The 17,754-nt window shown below is 50.1% G+C and overlaps 1 protein-coding gene across 1 annotated transcript in view; it reads left to right on the top strand.

Moving 5' to 3' along the window:
• Window positions 1–17,754, top strand: part of CACNA1A (calcium voltage-gated channel subunit alpha1 A) — a 134,222-nt gene that overhangs the window by 90,097 nt on the left and 26,371 nt on the right. Inside the window, exons 25-26 of the mRNA XM_064280777.1 lie at window positions 7,461–7,571; window positions 11,938–12,021. Coding sequence (XP_064136847.1) covers window positions 7,461–7,571; window positions 11,938–12,021 — 195 coding nt within the window. The remainder of the gene's footprint in view (window positions 1–7,460; window positions 7,572–11,937; window positions 12,022–17,754) is intronic.

Below are 17,754 nucleotides of genomic sequence, written 5' to 3'. Positions count from 1 at the left end.
AGGCAAGGGCTTGATGACTCTTGGGGCCAGGAAGCCTCTTCAGGGTGAAAGGTCAGAACCTTCCACCCTGAGGTTTGGAGTCCAAAGGCTTGATACAAGCCCAGCTCTGACATGTCACTCACTGTTTAACTTTGGACAAGTGACCAGTGAGTGACCTGTCAGGGCCTCGGTTTCCCTGTCAGTAAAATGAGAACAATAATCATAGTGCTTAAACTTCCAGGTTGGGGTGAGGGTTAAGTGAGAAAATTCATGCAAAGACCCTAGCGCATCTCCTGGCACATAATAAAAAAAACATTGCCATCAAGTCAATTCCGACTCATAGCGACTGCGTAGTGACTCTATAGGAGTGCTGGTGGCACAGTGGTTAAGCACTCAACTGCTAACCGAAAGGTCAGCATTTCGAACCCACCAGCCACTCCATGGGAGAAAGATGTGGCAGTCTGCTTCTGTAAAGATTAAAGCCTTGGAAATCCTATGGAGCAGTGCTACTCTGCCCCAGAGGGACAATATGGGTTGGCATATCAAAAACACACCATAAATCATAACTGAATTTTTGAGTGGTGAGAAAGCAGTGCCAGTTGTCGCCTGAAAATACCTCTGTGAAAGTAAGTTCTTTTCTTTTATGTTACTATTATTATTACAAACAGTTTCAAACAAACAGTAGATAAAAGTATAGAAGTCCCTGGGTGGTGCACATGGTTAACATGTTTCACTGCTAACCAAAAGGTTGGTGATTCAAGTCCACCCAGATGCATCTCAGAAGAAAGGCCTGGAGATCTGCTTCCGAAAAATCAGCCATGGAAGATGCTATGGGGCACAGTTCTACTCTGACACACATGGGGTCACCTGGAGTCAGAGCTGACTTGGTGGCAACTGGTTACTGCAACATAGTGCTTCATAGACTCTAATGTGCTCATGGATCATCTGGGCACCTTGTTCAAATGCAGGCTCTGACCCAGCAGGTTCACATGGGCCTGAGGCTGAGTTTCTAACCAGCGCCCAGGTGGTACCAGTGCTGCTGGTCCCAGGACCCCACCCTGAGCGTCCAGCTCTAGTGGACTCCTAGTCTCCCATCGCCCAGAATCACCAGTTTGGAACATTTTGCATCTTTAATTTTTTTTTCTTTTTTAGTTGAGATGAAATTCACGTAACATAAAATTAACCATTTTTAAGTGTACACTTCAGTGGCATTTGGAAACCCTAGTGGCATAGTGGTTAAGAGCTACAGCTGCTAACCAAAAGGTTGGCAGTTCGAATCCACCAGGCCCTCCTTGGAAACTCTATGGGGCAGTTCTACTCTGTCCTATAGGGTCACTATGAGTCAGAATCGACTCGACGGCAATGGGTTTTGGTCAGTGGCATTTAGGACATTCATCATGTTTTGCAACCATCACCTCTATCTAGTTCCAGAACATTCTTATCACCCCAAAATAAAACTTTGTACCCGTTATGCAGTCACTCCCCCTCCCCTCAGCCTCTGGCAACCACTAATCTACTTTCTATCTCTATGGAGTTACATTTTCTGGACATTTCATCTATTTTTTTTAGAATATTTTAAATGATTGTTGTTAGGTGCCATCAAATCAGTTCTGACTTGTAGTGAGCTTATGTGTAACAGAACAAAATGTTGCCCAGTCTGGTGCCATCCTCACAATCGTTGTTACGTTTGAGCCCATTATTGTAGCCACTGTGTCAGTCCAAGGTCTTCCTCTTTTTTGCCGACCTTCTACTTTACCAAGCACGATGTCCTTCTCCAGGAATTGGTCCCTCCTAATAACATGTCTGTCTTAGGCTGGGTTCTCTAGAGAAGCAAAACCAGTGAAGCGTATAGAGAGAGAGAGACCAAGGAAATGGTTCATGTAGTTGTAGAGGCCAGAAAGTCCCAAATCTGTGGGTCAGGCTAGAAGCTTCTCCCTAATCACCTAGCTGCAGGGGCTGGCAAACCCAAAATCCAGACCACGGATGGCAGGTAAGCTGCTAGCTCAAGTCCCAAGAACCACAGGTCAGATGAACAGGAGCCATCTGCAGGATCTAGAGCGAGCAAAAGCCAGTGAGCCTTGCCAGAAAGTGCACCTATATTGGATGCAGGTCACACCCCCAAGGAAACTCCCTTTCAACTGATTGGTTACTCACAGCAGGTCACATCATGGAGGTGATCACATTATATCAGATCCCATCATGGAGGTGATCGCATTATATCAAATCTCATCATGGAAGCAATGACATCATTATACAACTGCCAAACTACATCATAACCGCCAAATCACTGGGAACCATGGCCCAGTCAAGTTGATGTACAGCCTTAACCATCACAATCTCCAAAGTACATGAGACAAAGTCTCCACATCCTCGTTTCTAAAGAGCGTTCTGGCTGTACTTCTTCTAAGACAGATTTGTTCATTCCTCTGGCAGTCCATGGTATACTCAATATTCTTTGCCAGTGCCACGATTCAAATACATCAATTCTTCTTCAGTCTTAAATGATACAAAAAAAATCAAACTCCTAGCGACCCTATAGAACAGAGTAGAACTGCCCCATAGAGTTTCCAAGGAGCGCCTGGCGGATTTGAACTGCTGACCCTTTGGTTAGCAGCCATAGCACTTAACCCCTACACCACGAGGGTTTCCGTCTTAAATGATTAAAAAAAAAAAAATTTTTTTTTATCATAGACACCACAAAATTTTACTACTAAGCACTTCAGTATGCATTTCTAAAAATATTTCCTACATATTCTTATCGTGCCTGAGATTAGTAATAATTATCTAATATTCATATTGAAATGTCTTCAGTTGTCCCCAAAATGTCTTTTACAAATAGTTTTTTTGTGGAGCTAGCGTCTGAACCTGGCCTCGGGCTTTTGTCTTTTAAGTCTCTGACCTCTCCACGCCTTTTTTTTGTCAAGCTGCTGACTTTTTGGGGAAACCAGGCATGTAGGATGCGGATGCACCTTTTACATGGGTTGTTCTTCATAGTGTACTGTAACTACTTCTTCCATCAGCTGTATTTCCATAACCCGAAGGTTGGATTCATTCCGATTATGTAGTTTTGGAGAGAATACTTCAGAGGGAATCAGAATAGCAATTACCTCTCGGGTGGGTTCTCAACAAAGAAAAGGTACAAAGAAACTTCCTGGAATTCTAGAAAAGTTCTAGCTCTTGATCTCGGTAGTGGTCTCATGGGAATGTACCTGGTAAAAGTCCAGACTGGTGCACTTTATGTATATCATGTGTCAACAAAAGAGAGAACCAAAAAAAAAAAACCAACTTAAAAATGGGCGAAGGTCTTGAATAGACATTTCTCCAAAGAAGATTGTGAAGCAGTAATGGTAGCAGCATCAGAACCTGTCTAACTTCAGGGGGATAATGCAAATAAAGATCAGCCCAAGGCTGATCCCTGTAAAGTTAAGGTCAGACATACCTCCACTCTCCAACCTTTTTACAAATTCTGACACCAGCTGTCCATCTCACAGCACTCTCTACTTCTCTTCTGGGTTTAATAATCCATTGCAGTGGCCACACAGGACTGACGACCATACTTACAGCTCAGTAGTTTATTAAGGAAGTAACAGAGTAAAACTAGCAATCAGGATCAACAGGTTGCAAGTTGGCATCAGGACTACGAAGCATGTAGGCAAAGCCTGGAAGGGTTTCCCAAAGGGGAGAGCACATCCCTCCCTTCTTTAGTGCGGGACAGCGCTCTCAATTCTTCTAGGCCATGCAAGCAAGAAGGCCTTTCTCTCTGCCATATACAGCCCCTCTCAACTATGTGGGCCTTCTCTAGGCCCCCTCTGGAAGGCCTTCTCTCAGCCTTTCTGCCTTTGGCTTTCCCTCTGTCACCACCAACTCTGCAACAGAGCCCCTTTCAGGCCTGTTGCCACCGGCTCTGCCACAGGGCCCCTTCCAGGGCTGTCACCATCTTCAGTGTTACAGCCCTTGACCTGTGTTAAAGCTCTTCTAGGAAGTTCCTTGCCTTCTGTCTCTCTGCTTCTCTCTTCCTTCTGCTTCTGTATGCCAGACTCTGTGGGGTTGGCTGCATATATTAGCAAACTTTTTATCAATTTCAAGCCATGACACTGACCAATCCCTTCTCGGTAGGCCACAGACACTTCATTTGCATAGTAGGCTATAATAACATCATTTGCTTAGTTTATAGTCACTTCATTTGCATAGTGTATTGACCAGTCTCTGCAAAGTGCACACCAGTCACAGGGCAGGCTATACCCCAGGACCAGACAAAAGGTATCAAATCTCATGTTATTTATAGCTTACCCAGGAAATGTCAGTCAACCTGGACAGAAGTAGTAAGCCCTCTAGGGTAGAAAACTAGGGCCAAGGTAACTCCTTGGGGCTTAAGGGAAAAATCTCTCAAGCTATTTTTCCAAAGAACCAAGGCAAAAGTCCACATAAAGGAACTCATTGCACCACAAACATACAAATGGCCAATAAGCACACGAAAAGATGCTCAGCAGTCATGAGGGAAATACAAATCAAAACCACAACGACATATTTGCAATAACAAAAAAAAAAGTAGCTGCTGAGGCTGCTTACGTACAGCCAAACTCTTCACGAAATTTGATTCCTTGGTTTGGAGGTTTCGGGTCATGGTTTCATGGGACATCGTAGTTAATTGGCCTAATAACATGTTCAGTGCTTCTGTTCTGCCTCCTAGTTCATTGCAGAGTGCCTGGGTTCTTAAAAGCTTGCTTCCAAGGCACAACAATTGGCGTTTATTCATCTGGAGCAACACAGAAAGGAGAAGTAGCAATAGGAGGAGGCTATGGAGTGTGTGACTAATTACCCCCATGAACAGTTGCTTCCTTTGCCATGAGACTGGAAGAATTGGATGGTGCCATTACTGAACATTTTGCTCAAAGATTCTATAGAAGAACTCTGATCGAAAGGGGAGAAATGCAGAACAGAATTTCAAATTTCCATGGAATCTAGACTTTCTGTAGCCATGGAGGCTGAATAAACCCCTGAAACTATTTCCCTGAGATAATCTTTAAACCTTAAACCAAAAATATCCCCTAAAGTCTTCTTAAAACCAAGCAATATTTTAGCTTAACTAATAAAGAATGTCTGTCTTGAGCATCATACTCTTTTAAGAACTATCTATATGGAATCAAATTGACAACAGCAGCTTGAGAACTTAGAGCCTTACCCATTGCCACTGAGTTGATTCCAACCCATAGCGACCCTATAGGACAGAGCAGAACTGCCCTATGGGGTTTCCAAGAAGCAGCTGGTGGATTTAAACTGCCAACCTTTTGGTTAGCAGCCAAACACTTAACCACTGCGCCACCAGGGCTCCAAGATAGAATCTTAGGGGGCAGTAAGTTTATGTTAAAGGAGGAAGAACAACTCAGAAAAGGAAGGTGAGAATGGCTGTAAAATTCAAAGAATATAATCGATGTCACTGAATTGTACATGTAGAAACTATTGAATTGGTGTATGTTTTGCTGTGTAAATTCTCAACAACAAAAAAATTTTTTAAATAAAAAAAACACAATGAAATAGCATTTCACACCTACTAGGGTGGCTATTATAAGGAAAAAAAAAGGAAAAGTAACAAGTACTGGTGAGAATGTGGAGAAATTGGAACCCTGGTAGCACAGTAGTTAAGTGTTCAGCTGCTGACCAAAAGGTCAGCAGTTCGAATCCACCAGCTGCTCCTTGGAAACTCTATGGGGCAGTTCTACTCTGTCCTACAGGGTCGCTATGAGTGGAAATCAACTCAACATCAACAGATTTTTTTTTTTTTTTTTTGGACTCACTGCTGGTGGGAATATAAAGTGGTACAGCCACTGTGGAAAACAATGTGGTAGTTCCTCAAAAAGTTAAACGTAAAATTACCATATGACTAGCAATTCCACTCCTAGATCCATAATCAAAAGTATTGAAAGCAGCAACTCAGATACTTGTGCACCCGTGTTCATTGCAAGGCTATTAACAGTACCCAAAAGGTGAAAATAACCCAAGTGTCCATCAACAGATAAACGGACAAACAAAATGTGATTTATCCATACGATGGAACAGTATTTGGCCATAAAGAGAAATGAAGTACTGATACATGCTACGACATGGCTGAACCTCGAAAACACTATGCTAAGTGAAAGAAGCCAGATGCAAAAGGACAAATAGTGTGTGATTCCACCTACATAAAATATCTAGAATAGGCAAATTCATAGAGACAGAAAGTAGATTAGAGGTTGCTAGGGACCGGGGGAGGAGCCCTGGTGGCACAGTGGTTAAGTACTTGGGCTGCTAACTGGAAGGCGGGCAGTTCAAACCCATTGGTGGCTCCAAGGGAGAAGGATGTAGCGGCCTGCTTCCGTGAAGATTACAGCGTTGGAAACCCTAGGAGGCAGTTCTACTCTGTCCTACAGGGTGGCTATGAGTCAGAATCGACTGGATGGCAACGGATTTGAAGTTTGTTTGTTTGTTTGTTGTGGTTTTGAGGGACTAGAGCGGGAACGAGGAATAGGGAGAGACTGATCAATGGGTACTGAGTTTCTGTTAAGGGAGATAAAAAATATTTGGAAGTGGATAGCGGTGATGCTTGCGCAGCACTGTGAATGTACTCCATGTCACTGAAGTGTACACTTAAAAAAGGTTAAGATGGTAAGTTTTGTGAGGGATGTAGCATCTTAGCTCAAGTAAACACATGGGACTATGTGGGCGGCTCCTGTCTGGAGGCGAGATGAGAAGGCAGAGAGGGGCAGGAGCTGGTTGAATGGATGCGGGAAATACAGGGTGGAGAGAAAGGAGTGTGTTGTCACATTGTAGGGAGAGCAACTAGGGTAACATAACAACGTGTGTATAAGTTTTTGTATGAGAAACTGACTTGAATTGTAAACTTTCACTTAAAGCACAATTAAAAAAAAAAAGATGGTATTATGTTACATATATTTTACCACAATAGAAAAAGTACTTAAAAATACCATTTTAAAAGAAGAAAGAGGTAGATTACAAAGCAAAAAGCCTGCTGTGGGAGGGTGCTCTGTCCTCCTATGTTGTCAGGAGCCCATACAGTCCCCTCTCCTCCCATGCAGGAAGCTGAGACCAAAAAAAAAAAACCAAACACCTTGCCATCGAGTCAATTCCAACTCATAACGACCCTATAGGACAGAGTAGAACTGCCCCATAGGGTCTCCAAGGAGCACCTGGTGGGTTCCAACTGCAGACCTTTTGGTTAGTAAGCCAAACTCTTAACCACTATGCCACCAGGGCTCAGTAAAGGAGGTTTGGATTTGAATGGGAAGAGCTGGGCTTTCCCCAGCTGGCCCTCCCCAAACCAGGAAGCTCAGCCTTTCTTGCCTGGGGTCCAGGTTGGTGTAAAAGGAGGTGAGCAGCAAGGCTGTGTGTTCAAGCCCCACCCTGGGGAGGACAGCCAAGGAGCCGCCTGCCCACCCCACCCCGGCTGGCTGACCCCACCTGTCCTTCCTCCTTCCTCTCCTTAGTTCTACGGGGCCTCGCTTGCTTATGAAAACGCTCTAAGAGTGTTCAACATCGTCTTCACCTCCCTCTTCTCTCTGGAATGTGTGCTGAAAGTCTTGGCTTTTGGGATTCTGGTGAGTACAGCCTTGGTGCTGGGGCTGGGGCTGGGGCTGGGGCTGGGGCTGGGGCTGGGGCTGGGGCTGGGGCTGTGGGTGGGAAAGGCGGGAGCTGAGAGCAGCACCTGGGTGCTGGATATGGACTCCGCACCTGACCCCAAGATCCTCAACCCTCATGGTGGCTTGAGCATCATGCCCATGGCCATGGAACACACTTAGGGTTCTCGTGCTGGCCAAGTGATACCACCAAGACTTTTATTGAGTGTCAAGTGCCAAGTACGTATTGACTCGGTTTATTCCTCACCCAATCTGATGGGTGGGAGTACTTATCATTCATTTTAGAGACAAGGAAACTGAGATCCAGAGAGGTTAAGTCCAGGGTGTTAAAACTGTTTTGCCCATCGTCCACACTAAGAGATACATTTTACAGCACAGCTCAGCCCGCAGATATACGTATAGGTAACTGAGATGCAATTTTCACAAAAGAAGTATCTCCTGTATCACCTGACCTATACTCTAAACTTGTTCTAGGCCATTCCATTTTCTTGTTTTAAACACAGGTCATGACCCCCTAACTTGATTTCATTTCCCACCAATGCAAGTATTGCCCATTGGCCACAAGGGGGTCTGTGGCCAGACTTCAGAGGGTCCGTGAAATCAGATAAGAAAAAAAATTGCATCTTTATTTTCACCAGCCGCTAAATGAACTTGAATACTTCCCCCCACCCCCACCCCCATCTTGGATGCAGACAGCAAACCCCTGCAGGATAAGTGGTATAACCTATGCCGTGGATAAAAATCCAATGTTGTCATACTGCGTTCTAGGGGCTGCAGACACCTCCAAATGTAGAATGAGTTCGTCATTGTTTTGCAATGCTGGTGACTATTAGGCCTACAGCTAGAACTCATTACTTAACGTGTTAATAAAGAGGTACATTTATTATTCACACCCACTGCTGTGGAGTCGATTCCAACCCACAGCGACCCTGTAGGACAGAGTAGAACTGTCCCATAGGGTTTCCAAGGCTGCAATCTTTATGGAAACAGACTGCCACATCTTTCTCCCGACCTTTTGGTTAGCAGCCGAGGACTTCAACCACTGCGCCACCAGGGCTCCTTACATTTATTATTACATCTCCCTTTTTTAATGTTTTGGTAACTATGTCACTAGAACAGGTCTCCCTGGAGTCCTGGATGTTTTATTTTATGCTCTCACAAAACTTACTCTGAGACCTTCCCAGATGGCCACTGGGGATTCACAGCCCAAGAGAAGGTGACGGAGGCCTGAGCTAGTGGCTTGCGTTAAGTGATTTGCCAAGGCCTCAAGAGGAGTTGAGCTGGGATTTGAACCAGGGAGTCTGGCATCAGAACCTCCCCTTGTGACCCTGGCTTAGCTGGCCTCTCTGAAGAGAATGACCTACAGATCCTGTACTTGTCCAGGATCTCACGGGTCAGCCTTGGCACCAGAAACACCTAGATTCAAATCCTGCCTCTGTCACCTCACTATCCCTCAGCAGGGCTCTGGTAAGCATGAACACAATAATGTATGCGCTGAGGGCGAGACGTACAGTGAGCGCTCAATCAGTGCTATGAGGGCTACAGTAAATCTCATCATCCACCTTATTCCTCCAAAGCAGTGCTCCCAACCCTGCTACCCCTTAGAAGCATTTGGGAAGATTCCTTAAAATTGAAGGCTGCCCCCAACCCACCCCCCATGGTTCTGGTTCACTGGGTCAGATGGGAGGCCCCAAATCAATTGGTATCAAACAGCCCAGGGGAGTCTAAGGTCCAGACAGAGCTACCAGGCGCTGCACCAAACACTGGGGCTGTGCAAGTAGCCACCCAGGGAGGCCCCTGCTGTAAGGAAAGAGCCCTGCCAGTGTTCTCGTCCTGGGGCTGCCAGCTACGGGCTGTCACTGAGCTTGTCCGGTCAAGAACACGTGCTCTAGAGCAGCCACACCTGGGTAGGAATCCTGCCCTGGCCCCTTTGGGCTTTGCGGTCTCAAGCAGGTCACTTGGCCTCTGCACCTGTTTCCACATCTGCAAAACAGTGTTAACAGGTGCCCCAGCCTCCCAGCATGTAGGTCCAAGTGGGCACTACCCAGTAGAGATGTGTCGTGTGGTTATTTTATTCTGAGTCGCTCTTCAAATGATGAGGTGTTTCTTCTCTCGGGGGCTGGGCCTCCATCCCCCATACCCCTGGCAATCCGGCAGGGCCTGCGCTGAGCCACTTCCTTCAGTTCAGATGAAGCCCCCAGTTCCCCATGTGAAATTCAGGCAACACGGGGGGACCTTCTACCCCAGGGGCCTGAGGCTGTGGCCAGACACCTATGGGGTAGATGAGATGCTTGTCTTCGTTTCCGTTCCCCCAAAAGCAGAGTCTGAGACAAGAATTTGAGTGTAAGGAATTTATCTGTGAAATGATCCCAGGAAGCATAGTAGAGGAGTAGGGAAGGGAGACAGGAAAGAGAAACCAATGAATGGTGTGTCATTGAGCAAGTTCCACCATGGGCAACTGGGGCTCAGTCCCACTGGGAACCTCAGGGAGACAGCATAGACGACACACCTCAGAGTCATCCCACCCAGGGGTGAGGGAACTGAGGTATTGATCCACAAATGCCCATCAATCACATAGCCAAGGGCTGCTCTCAGGGGAGCTGTTAATTCCCTAACAAACCTGCCTGGGCAACGGAATGAAAGGTGCATAGTAGGAATACAAGGAGCTATGGGTGGGCCCGAACACTGGCTTCTACGATACCAGAAGTGACAATGGAATCTGAATTCCTTTTAGACAATTATATAACACCACCACCCATCTATTAAGCACCAGCTAGAAGCCCTGGTGGCGCAATGGTTAAGAACTTGGCTGCTAACCAAAACGTCAGCAATTCGAATCCACCAACTGCTCCTTGGAAACCCTGTGGGGCAGTTCTACTGTGTCCTATAGGGTCGCTATGAGTCAGAATGGACTTGACTGCAAGGGGTTTGTTTTTTGGCTTTATATACTAAGCCCAGGCCCAGTGATTCACATTTATTACATCACTGCTGTCATACGCCCATCTTATATAGGCCTGGGCACCTGAACCCCGAGGTCACATGACTTGTAGGTGTCAGAATTTGGTCCTGGGAAAGCACAGCTCCAAAGCTTATGTCCCCCTCTGTAAGGCCAAGGGAGGAGCTAACCACTCAGAACAGAGCCAAGCCTTGATCTAGCCTCTGCTTTACGTGAGGATGCTGGGAAGGTTTACCTTTGGGGGGCTAGAGGGGAGGGATGGTCGATTTGAGCCATACTCTGAGATCCAGGCAGGGGTGCCACTCAGAGTGGGCTCTGATGGTGGAGCAGGTCCCCCGAAGCACTATGCACCACCATTCTAGTGCCAGATTGAGAGGAGCAAGGCCACAGGCAGCCAGGGACCCTCAGGTGACTGGGGGCCATGGCTGCCTACCACACAGTATAGACAGATTTTAGTATTTTAACAATGACACAGTTGAGCCAACACCCAGCCCAGGGTGTACCAGTCAGGACAGGTCAAGTTAAGAGGCAGTAACCAAACAGCCCCTAGCTCAGTGGCTAAAATCAACAAAAGTTTTGTTTACACTCAGCAGACGGGCCCAGGCTCCCAGGAGCAGTGGCTATCCAGAATGTTGCTAGTGGCCAGACCCAGGGGTAAGAGTTCTGGAGAGTTACACACTGCCTCTGCCCTTGACTATCACTAGACACACAGCCCCCAGAAGTTCAACGGGTACCAGGAAGGCCTCCAGGTCCCTGTTCCAGTGTCCGTTCTGCACCCCTTTGTCATGGTCCCCCTTCTCCATACTAAGAAACAGGTACAGAGAAGGCAGTCTGTGGCCCACAGCCACACACCTGGGCAGAAGCTGAGCTGAGATTTGAACCCAGGTCTGGCTCCAAGTCCTCTCTTTAGCAGTTGTGCTATAAACACCATCCTGAATCCATAGGTTTCTGATCTCAGACCCTGGACTCCCCAGGCCTGGGTTCAAATCCTGCCTGCCGTCTCTCCTGGTGACTGGCTTTGTTCTCTGAGCCTCGGCCTCCTGGTGTAAAACGGGCGATAACCCCTCTCTCTGAGAGCCCTTGTAAAGATCTCAAAACCCCTGGGGTCTTTGGAGAGATAGGCCACAGCCCAGAGAGCTGAGACTAGGTCCTGGAGGCCTGTGAGCTACTGAGTCATGGGAAGGTCCGGGGCCTGGGGAGGGGGACTCAGAGCAGGTGCTGCTGGCCAGCTCGGGCAGCAGTGTTTCGCTATCTGAACGTCAGCACCAGCCCCAGGCACTCATTTTGGGCAGCACCCCTAACGTTCCCTCTGGCCAGCTGGGGCCAGCACAGCCCTCTATTGGCATCTCTGTCTTGTGGATCCCCCTCTAGAATTATTTCCGCGATGCCTGGAACATCTTCGACTTTGTGACTGTTCTGGGCAGCATCACCGACATCCTCGTGACTGAGTTTGGGGTAAGTTTCCTGCCGGCTTCTGTCTTGGCAGGTCCGGGCTGGGCTGGGCTGGGCTGGGGGTTCCAGGTCCCGACAGCAAGGCCCCGGCCACAGAGAGAGCTTGGGGTGTCCCAGGGACCATACAGGGCAATGGCGGGGGGGGGGGTGGGCTACGTGGCCGTCTCTGCCTCTTGTCTGTGACTTCTGAATAAAGGGGGGAGGACAACTGCATGGAGAGAATCAAGGACTATGGAGGGCCCCAGGCTGAGTCAGCCCCAACTCCACATGGTGCTGGAGCCCAGAGGGAACCAGCTTCAAGTAAATTCTGCTTGAACTAACCCTTATGGTTCTTGGGCAGGAGGGCACTTGTGGCCCCTGGGCCAAGGGGTGACACCACACCATTCCCAAGGCCTATGGAATGTCCCCATGATGTTGCCCTCCTCTAGCCCCGAAGAGATTCCCACCGACATGGCCATCTTAGGACCCCTGACTGTGGCCCCACAGGCCACATCCTCTTTCCCCTTGTCCAGCAAACTCAGCCCCAGGGCTCATCCCAGACCTTCTCCTTGGTCTTTTGCCAGTGATCCCAGGACTGAGGGCCCTCAGGAGGTTGGAGGCAGGTGGGAGAGCCTCACAGGGGTGCAGAGGACATGGGCTGGGCATGGGAGTAATCATGTCATGATAGCAATGAAAACAGTAAGAGCGGACAAGAGCTGGACGCCTGCTGGACATCAGGCACGTGCCAAGCATTTTCCATGTCTTAGTTCATGGTTGGGGGCTCAACACACAGAATTCCCTCAGAGAGTTCAGCTGCAAAGAGCTGAGGAAGAGACAGAGGTGAGGGCAGGGGGAGAGGCGACAAGGGGCAGCAAGAAGCTGATACTTGCCCGAGGGTCTGAGCTGAGGTATAGAAGGGGCCACCTGTTGGGAGTCATGGACACGGAAGGACAAGGCCCCTGTCAGAGCTGAGGGCCAAAGCAAAGCAGGGGAGGGTGTGCGGGACCTTCTCTCCTCCCACCCTCCATCTCCCGCCAAGGCCTCCCATTGGCCAAACCTAACAGGAGGCTCGAAGGCCAGGGTCCCAGGCACCACTCAGAACAGATCAGAGAAGAGCATACAGTGGATCTCAGTGGGTGGTGGGGCCCGAGAAAGAGGATGTGATGTGGCTCATGTCATAGATGAGGGGAGGGGAGGGGCCACCCACGGCCAGGCACCTTGGCTGCCCCGGGGCCTTCCAGTCTAAGCCCCAGCAGAAAGGGATCAACATGCCCCCTCTTGACCCTGGAAGGCTGGCGGGGCTGAGGAGCTACACAGGAGAGGGGCTGTTCTTTGATGTGTCCCTTGTCCCTGCACCCCAACACCTTCCACCAGAGGAGTCATGCCCACCTGAGGGCTGTCCCCATGGCGCCATCCCCACCTCCTACTCTACCTTGGCAGAACCTGGACCTCGTCTTCTGTCTTGAGTTTCTAGAGAGGCCTGGAGCCCCAATCCAGTGCCCAAAAAAACTCACCACCCAATGGATCAGAAGACAGCCTCGAACCAACATCCCTGGGACAAGAGGGTGGGAGGGAGGTGGAGAGAGGTGGTTGAAGCCTCCCATCCCTGTGGCAGCCAGTACAGGATCCTGGGCTGGACCCCAGTGGCCGTTCTCCTGGCCAGCAGGAGGATGGGGTATGGGGACCAGTCCTGGGGCAACAGCACCATGAGATTGCAGTAGTCAAACAGCCCCTCCCACTATCGCATGGCATCTTCTCATCGTGGGTAATATGGAGATGTCATCGTAACTAACCTCACAGAGTTCTTGCAAGACTCACACTCATGCGTGTATTTATCCATGCTGTGGGCCAAGCCTGTCCCGGGGACAGAGCCGTGGACCAAACAGACAGAAACATCTGCCTTCATGGAGCCGATTTCCTAGTGAGGGAGACAGCAGCTCCTAACACGAAGAGCAACCAACGTGAAATGCTTGGCATGGAGCCTGCCAGGAAGTAGATATCTTGCAGACAGTGGTTATATTATTGCTAGTGCCATCATCACCGTCAGTGTATTTGGTTTGAGTTGGTTGGCCATCCCTGCCCCTGAATTATATTCATATGTTCATATATTTGAGAGTAAGTTAGAGGGTGGGTGCTAACTCCCAGCCTGGTGTGGGCGGAGGCTGCCCGCCGGGAAGGGCACGCTGTCCACCGTTTTGTGGCCTCCCAGGTAAGCCCACCAGGTCTGGGGCAGAGGAGGGGAGCCAGACTGCTGGGTGGGTGAGTCCCCAGGGCTGGGGGAATGGGAGCGTGGCAGTGACCCCAGCGCTGCCCGTGGGGCCCACTGGGCCTCAGCTGCCACCTCCAGTGGCCAGGGGAATATGGGGTTGCCCTGTGTGCGATGGATAATGACTGTGTTTCTTGTCTTGTCTCTTTTCATGCCTGCTCTTTAAACTGTATATTGGCACAACGCCGTCTGAAACACTCATCCAATCAAAATGCACTATGAAACTCATTTGTTCATCCATGACGTGGTCTGTGTGCTCATACACCAATGACTATCTCCCAAACCCGCCACCCCACTCCCCGCCCGGGAACCGAAACCCATGGGTTTTTTGGCACTGGTTACAAATCAACCTAAAAAACGCTGAACACGCCTCCCCAACTGCCCCCGCCCGCCCGCTCCCCATCCATCTTCAACATCTGCATCTAGAATCCGGTTGGTCTTACTTCTTTCTGAAGTCTAAATGCCTTACATTAACTGTGGAAGCATCTTCTCGCCTCAGCATTGCATGCCCACGCCCTGGGCTTTCTACCAGAATGCCTGATGCACCCTCCCCCGCCCCATCTGTGGTCTGTCCTGCCCACCCCCACTCCACCCCCAGTCCCCGACTCTGTCTCTGGTGGTTCTCATTGGGTTCTGAATGTGGGTTTTCTGTTGGGGTTGGTTTGGTCTTTGCAGAGAAAGGTGAGGGGTTTCCCCGTGCAGCGCCGCCAATAGGACAAGCAGCCGGCCATGTCCCCCATCTTTGACAGGCAGACCCCTCCCCAGCCACCCACCCTCGCCCCTCCTGTCCCCTGTTCAGCCCCAGTGGAGCCTGAGCCCTGGCCTGCACACACACACCTCACCCTCTCTTCTTTCCGAGACTCTCACTGTCTCTCTTTCTCTCACCCCCGTTTTTCCCACACACTCTCCCTTTCTCTGTCTCACACACACACGTTTTCTCTCCCTTTCTGTCTCATACACACATGCTCACTCACACATGCACGCTCGCATGCACACATTCATACACACTCATTCTCACACATGCACACTCACACACACTTTTTCTCACACACACACATACTGTCCCTCTCCGCTGTTACACCCATGCACCCTGCACATCCATAGTCCCACCCCAGCACACGGTTACCGTCTCCCTCCTCCCCCACTTCCTCGGCTCCCTGCACACTTGCACATCCCTCACCCCCTCAAATCCCACCTGACTCTGCCCCTCCCCTGCCCTACCCAGGAGCCTCTTGGAAGGACCCCCAATGGTACCTTTGCCCTGGAGACCCTTTCACTGCTGGCAGTACACATGCATTCATTCACCACACATTTCATGAGCCCCCATTCAGGGCCACAGCTGCAGTGGTGGACAGAAAGTAGACCTACCCCTGCCCCCCTTCATCTGCAGTCAGGTGGAGGAAACAGGTATTGGTCAAATAATCCCCCAAACATGCCTGAAACTGTAACTGTGCTGCAAGCTGAAGGATGAGCAGAGTTAACAAGGTGGAGAGAGGAGAAAATAGGCATTTCAGGCCAAGGAGCAGCACGTGCAAAGGTCCTGTGGCAGGACAGAGTGCTCGGGAGCCATGGTCTGCAAGTTAGATGGTGTGGTTGAAGCAAAGAGAACCAAGGAGGGCTGACCCACACAAAGTGCAGGGGGCAGAAGGAGATAGGTCCCCAGGGCTCTGCTGGAATTTAGTTCTATCCTAAGCACCAGGAGAGGCCGTGGAGGATTTGAAGCAGACCACACATGATGTGATCAGACAAAATCACTGTGGCTGCAGAGCAAGGAGCACTTGACAGGTGCCTGGGCTAGAGGTAGTCAGCAAGAATCCCAGCGAGAGATGACAGTCACATGGGTGGAGAGAGTTAGTGAAGGAGGCAGAGGGCAGGAGAAGACTGGGTATCTTAAGAGGCTGAGAGGGAGAGAGGTGTCCAGGGACTCGGGGAGGTGGTGTACCAGGAGAGGGCAAGATGGGGGAAGAGCCCGAGTGTGGACATAGTAGGTTTGGGTGCCTGTAGGACACCCCGGAGGAACAGCGAGGTAGGCAGGTAGTTATGGGCTCTGGAGCTCAGAGACAGGGTCTGTGGTGGGGTGGGTCTGCGGTCCTCTTTCCTGTTGCCCCCTCAGGAAGCTAGCCAGTGGCAGGATTTCTCTGGGGCACCAGAGCTGGAGCCCAGGTAGGCAGGCGGGTAGGGGGAGTGATTCTCATGTCCTGTCCCTGGACCTGTGCTGGAAGTGGGACACTCAGGGCAGGATTTGAGGAGAAGAGCTGCTCCTGCCAGGCTGTGGATGGAGAGGTGGAAGATAGAAGGAAGAAAGCAGCTGGAAGTGATGTGGGCATTTGAGGGATTGGACAGAGAGAGACCCAGGAGGGTGGCAGGGATGAATGAGGGTGGATTAGCACCTCCCCTTACCCCCTACCCTATCTCTTGTCTCCACCCCACCCCATGTGTCTCCTTCTCACTTGCTCCAAGAAGGGCATCTGCTCTGCACGCATCCCCAAGCCCCCTGGCTTCTCCCGCATGGCGTCAGGCTCCTGCCCGTCCCGAGCCTCCAGGCTGCTTCCAGGGCCTGCCTGCCTTTGCATGCTCTGCCGAGTCTACATGTTATGATCCGCCCCATGAAAGGGATGGCTTGTACTTTGGGGATGGACGGGAGGGGGCGGGGCACAGCTGGGCCACCGGCCCCATCCCCAGGTAGAGCTGGGTGACCAGGCAAGGCTGGGGTCAGGGCCAGGTCAGCGGGTCTTGAAGCGGGACTGTCTCAGCTCAGCCCAGCGTTGAGGGCTTGTTAGAGGCACCTGGGACATTTTCACAATGTCATCAGGGGGGTAGGGTCCTCCAGCCCCCTCCACCCTAGAGGCTGGAGGGCCAACTTATGTGTCTCAGAAAGCGTCCTAGACATTGCCAGCAATCCCAAAGGGCTCGCTCCAGCCCTAGAAATTCCTTGAGCCCTGTCCCTGCCTCCAGCCCCCTGCACCAAGCTAGCTCAAGAAACAGAGCGGTCAGCTGGGAAGCCCTGGGGGAACATTTGGGATCAGGGCACTGCTGAGCCTAAGAGGAGGAACTGTGAATACTTGAATGTCGCCCCTGTGCCATTTGGAGGTGGGGCTAGGCCGATTTGAACTTTGCCATGTGGCCTGTATCTAGGGTTCCTCTGAATCCCATAGAGGCCCCTCCTGTTAAGGCCCCTCTTAGCAGGAGGTTCTCTGCTTTCTCTCCCCTGGCCCACTAGTGAAGCAGGGTTTCCCAGTCTGCCTGAGGCAGGGTCTCAAACTCAAATGCCTACAAAGGCCAAGTAGCTACTGTAAACCAGGAAAGCAGGTACCAATGCAAGAGGGTTGGGAACCTCATCCTTTTTCAAGGGGGGCAGTCATGACTGAGCCCCAGTTGCCATGCCGGTAATGGGCCAGTGTTGCCAAAAAGCCACATTTGTGGTGAAATCTTATTTTTAAACATTGGCCACAATTTCTATTTTCTTTTTTTTTTTTTTTTTAAGTGCTGCT

The sequence above is a fragment of the Loxodonta africana genome, chromosome 3 (assembly GCF_030014295.1).
Source record: "Loxodonta africana isolate mLoxAfr1 chromosome 3, mLoxAfr1.hap2, whole genome shotgun sequence".
In the NCBI taxonomy this organism is placed as follows: Eukaryota; Metazoa; Chordata; class Mammalia; order Proboscidea; family Elephantidae; genus Loxodonta; species Loxodonta africana.
This window is presented reverse-complemented; position numbering and strand designations above follow the sequence as displayed.